The sequence below is a fragment of the Notolepis coatsorum genome, assembly GCF_963971535.1.
Source record: "Notolepis coatsorum genome assembly, chromosome: 16".
Classification (NCBI taxonomy): domain Eukaryota; kingdom Metazoa; phylum Chordata; class Actinopteri; order Aulopiformes; family Paralepididae; genus Notolepis; species Notolepis coatsorum.
In genome coordinates, this window is record NC_140180.1 from 40,453,752 (window position 1) to 40,465,554 (window position 11,803).

Genomic DNA, 11,803 nt, shown 5'->3' on the forward strand with positions numbered 1-11,803 from the left:
TGCAGGGCTCAAACTATATTAAATATCATAGCTATGGATATAATACTATTGCCCATTTGACATCGAGTATCTATCGTTCAATTTGTGAAAAATAATTACTTTTTCATCCATACATTCCCGTTTTATACCGTGGTGAATATGAGTATAGTTTTAGAGTAATCCTGTCTAATCCCAGAAAACGACGCTATGCAGTGTTTAGTGCATTTCACTAAAAACCGTGGCGTTTCTCGCCTGTATCAACAATCAATCTGAAATCAACACTATATTATCTGTAGTATGTTTCATCATGAATGCATGAAAGGGTGGGGGGGGTCGTTTTTCTATGCTTCGATCGTCACCAACGGAATACGTTACACACACACATTCGGTACAGGCCACCTCTTGTGGTGCATTTCTTATCATAATTCAGTCCTTAAAAAGTTTTATTCAGTCATTCCAGTTTAGTCTCACCTCTCCAGGAGGGATTCCCACACATAGACGGTCCACAGCAGGCTTTTGTTTCCTCTTATACACCTACAAAAAAACAAACAAACTACTTTTTAGTGAATATATTTAAATGTTATATCTTTCTCTCTCTCTCTCTCACACACACACACACACACACACACACACACTTAATACATGGAGAATCTAGTGTGGATGAAAGCATTTTGCATAATAAAACATCTACCAGCGATATCCTGGTTAGGGGGACAGTGTGTGTATCCTACCTTGGTGAGCTGTCTTAACTCTAGGATGTCCCCTTGTCCCAGGCCATGGACGATCCTCTGTCTCTCTCTGGCCACGTCCTCATCCTCCTCCCCAATAGGAGTCAGTTTGGTGAGGATACTGACGTTCCTGGAAACCAGAAATAAAAACATTTTTATTTTGTTTTCATCTGATCCTCCAGTAGGTGTCATGTCTCTCCTCCAAAGTGTGAACTTGTCACCAGGACAAATCTGTGATGCAGGAGGCGGCTGGGTGGCGCAGCGGACATTGCGCTCGTCACCAACGCAAGAAGGGTTCGAATCAGGCTGTCGGCGTTGAATAATGGATCAGGTGTAGCCGTGTGTTTGTGTGTGCGTTCTTACTTGGGCTTGATGAAGAAGCGGTATTGAATGAGGATGGTGATGGTGAAGAAGACTGCTCCCTCCAGAGCCATGGCAAACAGGTTCTTTCCCACCATGTCCCACTCCAGAGGCGACCGGAAACTGTCCTCCCCTGGACAGAAGGCACAGGACGTCTCATTCAGACATGCTCAAATAAGACATTTTTGGTTTCGTACATGATCTGAAAAATGACACTTTCTTCAATAGTATGAATATAGACTTTTGTCACAGCAAAGGACCCGTTTCATCACTGAAGTGCCAAGACTTTGTGTAGCCAAGGCATGAAGCATTGGCACTTTCCCATGTGGAAAGAAGATTCAGAATTTCAGCAATAAAATTTCTCACCGTTTTCTCACATTACCCCCGGACGGTGTGCAAAGGTTTTTTTCAATACATGAAAGAAAATATGATTCGAGAGACATTTGTAAATTTACTGTTCAAAAAGCTAAGAAAGGGATTAAAAGATGTATTTCTATTGTGGGGGTTAACTTGTGGAACAATGCGGATATACATTTAAGAATGAGTCATTCGCTTTTGGTTTTTAAGAAAATGGTTTGTATAGCTATTTTTGAAGATTACAAATGTGAATAATTCTTTTTTTGTTATTTTCTTTTAGAATACTGCACAAATGTCTTAATTTTGTTAAGAATATAGGACAGGCATGTATAAGCATTATGCTTCAGTCTGTACCTTTTCAGTCACTGCCAAATCAAAGATTGTTGAATAATTGTGCATATTGTATTGTGTGTGATGACTGAATAAAACTACTACTACTACTACTACAAGCCATGGTAGCTTCTATGTTATAAAACACAGATTGAACACAAGCCGCTAAAGTGGCTTGAAGAGCTGCTCGACTGCTACGTTTCACGTTCGAGCCTGAGAGCCCTGGGCTGTGTCTCGTCTCGCGTCTCACCGAATCTCTCCAGAGCGTCAGCCATGGCCTGGTTCTTCACCATGTCGATCAGCCCTCTGCCCAGACAGAAGTGAGGGAAGATGAGGAACACGTTCTTCAGGATGTCATTGACGCCTCCGATCTCCTAGTAAACGGATCATCAGAATCACTTTATTCGCCAAATACAATAAACATACAGGAATTTGTCTTGGCGATATAAACGGAGAGACACAGACAACATAGTACATACTGCAAGACGCAGGACCTCACAAACAGAAAGACATGTGATAGAGAGTAGACATAATGTACTATATATGCACATACACAGTATATAGGCCAACTGTAAATAGGGGGTCAACCTGAATATCCTTCATTAAAAAATGCAGAGGTACACTTAACAGTTCAGTGAAATAACGTTGTAAAATAAATTACAAAACATTCAGAAAATATAGTCCAGGAAAGGTTTCCGATATGAAATGGGATATGCCTGTTATTTTCAAGCATTTTGGCCTGGTGACCCGGTGAAGGAACTCACATTGCTACCGAACAGCTCCAAGACGAAGGTGGAGATGCTGCCGTTGATGCCGATGAGGATGTTAACGCTGGTCAGGACCACGTACGCCGTGCTGGGGATGTTGAACAAGAAGGACGCTGGGTACATCAGGGGTGTGATGGACCACCTGGAAACAACACAGGAGGTTAACATATACATCCACTTCGGGTTCAAAATAAGAGTTTCAGGAGAGCAACAGCACAATACTATGCTGTGTTTCAAGGAGATACTTGGTGTCTGTATATACAGTATGTGTGTGTGTGTCTGGGAGTGTGATTTACCCATAGAGCAGCAGCAGAAGTGCGAGAACAGGGAGGTTGGTGGACGACACGTAGGCGTTTTGTTGGAAGCACACGAAGATGAGGATGACGAGACTTGCCGGGACGATGTAGTTGCACTGAAACACGGAGGAATGGAAATTAAATTGACAAACTTCACAAACATGAGTCCCAGCAAACACCATTTTCATCTCAAAGCAATGTATGCAAAAAAATTAAAAGATAAATATAAACACTTAACCAATCAGTGCCGTAATTTTAGCAAGGCTCAAACAAATCAATATAGTAAATAAGATTGTATTTAATAATGTGTACTAAGAATAAATAGCTTCCTGCAACAAAGTGCAGCAAATACATTATACTGTCTCTAATTTGTACACACAACTATGCATTCTTCTAAGGCACAGGTGATTACGGGAGTAAACAGTAATACAATAAGATCAGCTGCACACTAAATGTTAAAAGAAGTCATTTCTGTGTGTGCCAGTGAACCGATAGTCTATTGCAGTGGCTCCCAAACTGTGGTGCGTGCACCCCTTGTGGTGCGCAAGCGCCCTCTAGGTGGTGCGTGACATGAAAAGGCTAATGGTGGTAAATACATTTTTTATTTTTTTAGAATACAATTTCATAAAAATCTTAGTCAAACCTTTAGTATTATGGATATTAAACATGCTGGCAGAGTACATGCATCCATGTTGTCGTGAACATTTTAATTAAATAAAGAAATTCCCTATCCATAGTCGCCGTGGGAAGAGATAAAATAAAAAATAAAATCTGTGCACGGAGACCAGCAAATTTTTTTCTAACAGAAACCCATTGGGGGGTGCGTCAGCTAGGTCAGGAGGTGACAGGGGGTGCACGGCCAAAAAAGTTTGGGAACCGCTGGTCTATTGCTTCAGACATTATTTCTTTAACCGCTCTTTTTAAAAACAGCTCCCATATGTCCACTCACCATATCCCAGATGAAGTTGGCCAGCCAGTAGAGGAGGGGCTGCACTCCGCTGATGAACTGCATGTGCTTGGCCTTGCTCACCCTCTCCTGGATGAGGAAGACCACAAAGCTGGCCGGCACGAAGGACATGGCGAAGATGACGCAGATGGACACCAGCACGTCTACCGAGGTGGTCATCCTGGAGAGAGAGAGAGAGAGAGAGTGAGTATAACTGTATTACAGTGACAGTATTAAATCGCAATTTCAATCCCATTTTTACTCACTATTTGTTCTGACTGGATCGTTTCTTTTTGTGGGGAGCAATAGTTCAAGTTTCAAGTTTGTTTTATTAAATATTAATAATATATTATAAAATATTATCAATAGTGCATTTAAAATGGTTAATTGTTTGTTAAACTGTGTTGAATCAAGGCATTAGGGTCAAATAGTTAATGCTTTGCATGCCGCTAATGAGATGTAATGCAGTAATTTCAGAGTAATACCAGGCAGTGGTTTTAGGATAACAGCATTATTTGCTTTCCAAGAAGTTATTTGCATGTATACATATCGTTGCACTCAAGTAACTCGAAACGGTTCTAATTGATGCGTTGCAGTAAAACTTGTTTTGTGTAAGTGTTGTTCTCATGTCGGGAGAGGTTACTCACAGTGCCACCTGAGAGAGCTGCTCCTTGGTGAGATTGAGTGGGTGGTTAAAGGCGCTGATGCCATACTGACTGGGGTCCTTGCCCTCTGGGAGGTTGGCACGCAGGATCCCATTGTTCATCACATTCAGGAAGGCACCAATGCTGTGCCATCCCTTGTTGTTGAACCAGATCTAATGGGATGAAAAATGGGAGAGGTTGTTATTAACAGGGTGTGTCGCCGATAGGTGGTGAAACTGTACCGGTGGAAGATTTAGACATGCCAGTCATGAGACTAAAGAAAGGCTACTTTTCAGCCTGTGTCTGCGTGGGATCTTTTTCTTCTGGTTCATTTCATGTTAATTCAGTCCAAAAAAGCTTATTGTGGAATGTTAACGTCAGGAGTGTTTTAACTGTTAAGCTGTAAGGTCCCCTTATAAGGGGACCCTGCTTTTATCATTTGTACACTTGATCTCATGAAGGTGCTGAATGAGCTCAGTGAGCGAAATCTCTAGCGCCACAATTATAACATGGCACATTCACCGGCACAGATGCTAAATTAAATAATAATTTATATTCTCCTTTTTTTATTACAATTTTCTCAAGCCTAGTAACAGACACAATATTTCTGACACTGGGAATACATACCCCCATACCCCCAGGTCCCTAGATGTTCCTAGATACCAAGAACATGCAAATGGACCTTGTAGAAGTCCATTTACTTTGGTATGTACTTTTAGGCAAAATTATATTATCCTTTGGTTCATTACAATTTACTCAAGCATAGTAACAAACACAATATTTCTGACACTGGGAATACATTCCCTGAGGTCCATAGATGTCCCTAGATACCAAGAACATGCAAATGGACCTTTGGTGTGTACTTTTAGGCAGATTTTCTGAAAATATGGCTAGGGCTTAAGAGGTTTAATGTATGGGTTCACTCACCTTGACATTATTCTTTGTGTCCAAGCCGTTGATGAAGCCTGACAAACTGTTAAGGAATCTGTCTGCAGCTGCACCCTGAAAGCAAGGACAGGGTCATATTGTTAAAGAGACTTTATTATTAAGTGTTAAAGGTCCCCTGTTTTGCTATTCCTTTCACTATTTGGGCAATTATACACAATTCATGTGAGTCTATGGAACACATCTGTAAGTTTTTTTTTTTTTTTTAAGTCATTGTTTTGTATTTCTAATCAAGTACTCTAAAGCAGCATTTTTCCAATTCAAGATTTCAAGCTGTTTTGGGCTGGGCTCTGCCCATACTCGCAAAGCGCTTTGAGTGACAGTCACAGACACAGCGTGATACATACGAGAGAGAGAGCGAGAGAGAGAACGAGCGAGCGAGAGACAGAGGGAGAGAGAGAGGAGAGATCGCTCCGTGAGCGCACGTGTGCGCTGTGTGAGCGGCTCGACTCGCAATTGTGTGTAAAAATGCAGGTGGAGAGATAGAGAGGGAGAGTCAGGGACAGGGACGTGAGCGCACGTGTGCGCTGTGTGAGCGGCTCGACTCGCGATTGTGTGTAAAAATGCAGGTGGATCTGGACCCAGTTCAGAAAACACTTCTCCACGCCATGTCACCGTCCTCACATGTCCACAAAAACTTCCTTTTTCCTCCCTCTATGGTGGATGAAGCCTTCAGCAACTGGTCTAAGAATGGCATTCTGAGCATTTACGATTTGTACCAAGATAGTTCATTTATGTCCTTCACACAAGTGTCCCTAAAGTTTAACTTACCAAAACACATTTTTTCAGATATTTGCAGATACGTGATTTCGTTAAGAATTAATTTGCTCAGTTCCCCATATGCTTCCAAAAACTGTGATTGACCACATCTTGGAGGTGAAGGTTGCAACCAAAAATGTCATATCCTTATCCCTACCTTCTTCGGTATTGGCTATAAGACAGAACTGGGAGTAAATCATCAATTTACAGACAAAGAATGGGAAATGGCTCTTGCCCGAATACACTCATCCTCAATATGTGCCCGCCATTCACTGATACAGTTCAAGCTCCTCCACCATCTATATTGGTCAAAGACTAGACTTGCGAAGATAAATCCTGGCATGGATCCCACATGCGACCGGTGCCACCAAGCCTCAGATATCTTTGCTGTGAATGTTGACCCATGCCCTCTCATTGCATTATTTGGCCTGACACCGGAGAATGCCGCTATATCTATTGGGCAATCCAATGCTATGGCCTTTGCCTCACTTATTGCCAGACGCCTCATCCTATTCAACTGGAAGGCAGCCACTCCCCCTTCACATTTGCACTGGATGAGGGATGTTATGTCTCTCATACATAGAGAAAATCAGATTCACAACACAAGGCCACACAGATACTTTCCACAAAACATGGCAGCCCTTCCTACTTCATTTCAAAACCCATATGACCTAAGTCCCTTCTTCTTCCAAACCCCGGATCCCATGACCCCCCCTCCTTCCCCCACCTACCTTTCTGACACTGCTAGACCACGTATGGCTGGGGAGATGGCATTGTGGTGGTCTTACTACCGCTGAGGGTGTTAAATTTACTTTTTTTTTTATAACTATCTGGAAAACATGCTACCAGAATGGAGAGTATTACTTATTATATATTATTATTATTTATATAAATTATTATTATTAATAAAAAAAAAATACTATTTATATTTTCTTATTATTTCTTTTAATTTTACTTAATTTCTTTTTGCGTAGTTTTTTCTGTTACATCTGTATTTACCGTATGTTTATTTATATATATTTTTTATTTATGTGTATTATATGTATGTTTGTTGTCGCTCTCCTTGGGTGGGATGGGGTGGGGGGAGGGGAGGGGGTTCTTTTATAACTGACACTATCGTAAATATTAATACTGTCATTGTTATTTTTCTTGCTGTTCTCCTCTGATACAGAGGCCAAATGTTTATGCTCCAAACACTCCAATGGACTTGTATCAAGGGAGGGGGGAGGGAGGGAGAAAAGGGAAAGAAAAAAAATCTATTCAATGTAAACGGTTTGTAAAATTGAGAAATGCAAATAAAAATATATTTAAAAAAAAAATGCAGGTGGAGAGATAGGGAGAGGGAGTCAGGGACAGGGAAACCGCTTCCGCATTATTCCCACTGCTCCGTTGTTGAGCGAATTGTTGATTTTGGGCGGTGACTACAACCAGGGGCTGAGATATGCAGATCAGTGCCTTATTCACGTCAGCAAAACAGTAAAATCAGAATGGCTTAGTTCAGTGGGGGAGGATCTTGTCTCATCTGAATTGGAGAAATCTGCCAAAATGAGAATCTGAGACACAGATATTTTTTATACAACCCCACATTGGTAGAAAACAATGCTAAACACTGGAAAAGACATTTATAAGACAGGGGACCTTTAATGAATTCATTGAATGAATACTTATTTTCCAACCACTTTCATACATACCTTCTTTAATTCAAACATCTTCCGGACTTGCCTAATGGCGTCGTCAATCTCGTTTGCCGGTGGGAGGATCTGGGTGCTCCTGGCGCCCAATGAGAAGCCTCCATATCTGCAAGAAGATAGCCAATTCTTAATCAAGCTCAAACATTGACGAAAGTGCAGTCTCTCATTCAAAAAAAAAAGGGGGGAGGAAAATCCCATTTGAGTCGAGTAAAATGGACATACCTGAATTCATTCACCCAGACCTTGTTCTTTAAACTGTGAAAAGAAAAATTATTTAGGAAGGAATGTAAAGAATGTAGAGTGATTTTGTGAATGAATCTCAATTCCAGCAATTGGTGCTGTGTTCATACATTTAAAAATAATGTCATACCTTTTCCCAATGATCTGTGCATAGGTCTTGACGAGGTAATCAGAGATATTTCTTCCAGTTAGGTTTTGCAAGGTGTCTGTTGCACTGAGTTTCATCTGATGAAGGACAGCAAAGTTAACACCATTTCTTTCAAACTCAGACAAGTTATTATCTATTTGTAATCTCAGGTAGCCTATTTTGTTTCTTATACCACTACACTCCTTCTGTCTATGCCCAACGTGACCAGACAGCAGAAAATAGTATGTATGTGGCTCATATTGTCAGTGTGGTGAAAGCCTTATATTCCCAATCCTCCCATTATCTATTGTAACAGACAGATGGTATTGTCAATTGTCCATTTGACACTTCAGCCTTTGAGAACCTGAGATATGCCATTTCTGCAGTATACTCATGACATGCTTCAAGACTCTGTGTTGTTAGAATAGAATAGAAATACTTTATTTATCCCGAGGGAAATTCGGTTAGCACGCGAGTTAGTGAATGCTAGAATCGCAGTCGGGATAACTTGAAAGGGAACTTGTAATCCTTCCCAAGAGAGACAGATTCTCAACAAACAGCACCCCACCCGTGTCACACGAAGGTCCAGCCCCCCGGGTCGGAGAACTCTTACCTCAGGTGGTGGCAGACCTCCGGCTCCAGCAGGACAGTCGGGAAGCATCTTCTTCTTTCCGTCGATGCTACAGTAGCAGCCCGGAGACGGGTCTTCCATGGTCCAGTTCCAATTGGCAAGCGTCTGTTGAACCGACTCGGGGATCTCTGGTGTGGACCAGTCTTCATCGCCCATCGTGCATGGAGTGTCACTGAGAGAGAGAGAGGGAAACAGGAGTTGAAGATATATGAAAATCACATTATTATATATAACTATTTCATTGTATGCAGATGGAATTCAAGCAAGTTTGCAGTGTTGAGATTGATTCTGGCATGCGTTAATCCATGAATATCAGTTAAAAAAAGAGCAGACTTACAGTATAGGACGTCCTTCCATACAGCGTGTGCCAAAGCCAGGAGTGTCCATGAGGGCTCCTAGCAACTTCTGCATGTTGTGGTCTTCAGGGGCATCATCACTGGACGCATGTTTTAAAAATCAAGACTTAATGCTATCATACAAAACACATCACACAAATGAAACGCAACATGCTCTATAAAGTCTTGCTGCACACCAAGGTGTGTGTGTGTGTGTGTGTGTGTGTGTGTGTGTGATATGGGACTCCGTTATGCCTACCTGATGAATGTGACCTGATCTTCATACATCCAGGGCTGCAGCTCCAGACTGGGGTATTTTCCAAACGGTGGGACAATAAGGCTGAATACCAGGGCAATGCAGACAAAAACAGCAGGGAGCACAATCTGGAAACAAAACAAAAAAACTACACAACATCATAATCAGATCCAACAAATTTTTTGGGGGGGCTGGATGTTATGCGAACACACTCTCAAATTAGAATAGAGTTTATTCTGATCAAATTGAATATCTATAAGTCTAATTGCAGCCACATACCTGAGCAAAGAAGCCTTTCCTTGATCGCTGTGCGTACAGGAGTCTCTTCCACAACAAGGCCACAAACTGCTGTCTCTTCAGGCTCCAGCCAGTCACCTTGTAGGAGCCTTTACCATCCGTACAGTTCAGCCAGTCCGTCTCTCGAGATTCTACAGTGCAGAGAAAGAGATCAAGTTAGAACAGAGAGGATGCTAACTGCACATAGTAAAAAGCTTTGACTAGAAATAACTAAATGAAAAAATTTAAAAAATTCGTTTTATAGGAATTTTATGCTTATATATATATATGTATATGTGTGTGTATGTCTAGTATGTGTATTGATGGCGAAGAACAAAACCTCATATCTGCATAAAAAGAAAATAGTTGCCATCGATATGTGTGGGTATGTATGTATGTATGTATGTATGCATGTATGTATGTATGTATGTATGTATGTATGTATGTATGTATGTATGTATGTATGTATGTACCTGGGTCAACATCAGAGTCATTGAATTCCTTTTTTTTGTCGTCGTCGTCGTCGTCCTCAGTCAGTGGTCTCAGACAGCTCTGATGGTCTCCACCAAAGGCGTGGGCTCTACGACGCCGACGAACTGGCAGAGTACCATCTAAATACCACACACACACAGAGAGGAGGCAGGTTAGGTCTGGAATTTCTGTCCAAAATTAGATATGTAAAAAAACAAAACTGTCATAATGGTTCAGGGCTAAGAAAAGAAGCCTTTCAACTCTTATCTATTCTTAAATAAGTGCTGGCATAAAGGTAACAGTCACTATACAACATGATCAAGTTCAAGTTTATTTATTAGTTGTCATACAAAAATACAGAATACTTTTATATGAAATGCTTCTTTCTGTTTTGCTCCCGAGTATGTGCTAGATAAAAATAGATAGGTATAAAATAAGTATAAAATAGAAGTCAAAAGTACGTAAACAAAAGTGTTCAATATACAATGCCGAGTAGAAAAAGTAACTGAGTTACAATACAATACAGAAATGGGATGAGGTACAATTTTACGGTAAGGTGTAATGAGGTATGAGTTGTAGTGCAAATCTCTTCACCAAAAATATAAAGTGTCTAAAGTGGGTGCTGCAGTGAGTTGTTTATTTAAAGTGAGTGTGTGCGTGTGGATGTGTGTGCTGTGAGTGGATTTGATGGTTTGTTACATAGGGTTATTGTCGTTGAGCATCCTGATGGCAGGGCCCAGGAGTTCAAAACATTGAATCCCTATTGATTGATTGATTGATTGATTGATTGATTGATTGATTGATTGATTGAAATGTTTAATTAACAGATTGCAGAATGGGTACAGTACAGCTCAATACACACAATTGTTAAGGGGATGCAGACCAGAGAAAGACTTTCGTCTTGTTTACATCAGGGTCCCCCATTTTCAATTCATAATGAGTTGAAATGAATGAATACAAATCTGATCCAATCAGATAGGGATTACAAGTGTTGAACTCCTGGGCCCTGGGGATAGAAGCTCCTTCTGAGTCTCTCATCATTAAGTCAATACCCATTTTACGATATTTGCTTAAAAAATTAAGTGTATCTATTTATTTATTTTTCTTATGTAACAATTATCAGGTAAAAATTCCTTCCCACAATGGATATATACGGTATATAATTTTGGAATGAAATGATCCTGGCAGCTGTATACAAAACACTCTGAACCGGCCCTTACCTGAGGGAACTTCTGTATCTACACCGTTGTCTTCAGCCACTTTCAGGAAGATCTACAAAAAAGAAAGTCATGGTCAGAAAGCGAACATAAACTCAGCACCATTATTATTATTATTTGTATAGCAAATTTCTTTTTTTTATCCACTTTTTCTCCTTATTTTTCTCCCATCCCAATTTCATGTCGACAATTCTCCCCTTCAATTCTCCCCTCCCCTGTCTTGAACGTTGCTAGACTATGCCTCCCACTGGTCGGCTGTAGTGAGGATAGAAGCCTTGCATCACGTGTCCCCTCCGGTACACGTGGAGGCAGCCTGTTGCATCTTTTCACCAGACAGCGCGGTCTCTCAGTGGCGAGGTGTAACGCGTGAGAGGCTCACGCTGCCCCCGATACTTCCTGACTCTGCTGTACAGAAGTCACCAAACCGACCTGTAGGAGTCGCTGTCCA

General features: G+C 41.1%; 1 protein-coding gene across 1 annotated transcript in view; it reads right to left on the reverse strand.

Annotated features, from left to right (window-relative positions):
- The window catches only part of abca1b (ATP-binding cassette, sub-family A (ABC1), member 1B), a 63,650-nt gene that overhangs the window by 11,557 nt on the left and 40,290 nt on the right, over positions 1-11,803 (reverse strand). The window contains exons 25-42 of the mRNA XM_084331640.1: positions 11,359-11,410; positions 10,141-10,278; positions 9,671-9,819; positions 9,395-9,519; positions 9,138-9,236; positions 8,783-8,972; positions 8,173-8,267; positions 8,025-8,057; positions 7,803-7,908; positions 5,335-5,409; positions 4,411-4,580; positions 3,767-3,944; positions 2,818-2,933; positions 2,519-2,663; positions 2,005-2,128; positions 1,071-1,200; positions 711-837; positions 451-513 (exon numbers count right to left, since the gene is read on the reverse strand). Of these exons, the coding sequence (XP_084187766.1) occupies positions 451-513; positions 711-837; positions 1,071-1,200; positions 2,005-2,128; positions 2,519-2,663; positions 2,818-2,933; positions 3,767-3,944; positions 4,411-4,580; positions 5,335-5,409; positions 7,803-7,908; positions 8,025-8,057; positions 8,173-8,267; positions 8,783-8,972; positions 9,138-9,236; positions 9,395-9,519; positions 9,671-9,819; positions 10,141-10,278; positions 11,359-11,410 (2,115 nt within the window). The remainder of the gene's footprint in view (positions 1-450; positions 514-710; positions 838-1,070; positions 1,201-2,004; positions 2,129-2,518; positions 2,664-2,817; positions 2,934-3,766; positions 3,945-4,410; positions 4,581-5,334; positions 5,410-7,802; positions 7,909-8,024; positions 8,058-8,172; positions 8,268-8,782; positions 8,973-9,137; positions 9,237-9,394; positions 9,520-9,670; positions 9,820-10,140; positions 10,279-11,358; positions 11,411-11,803) is intronic.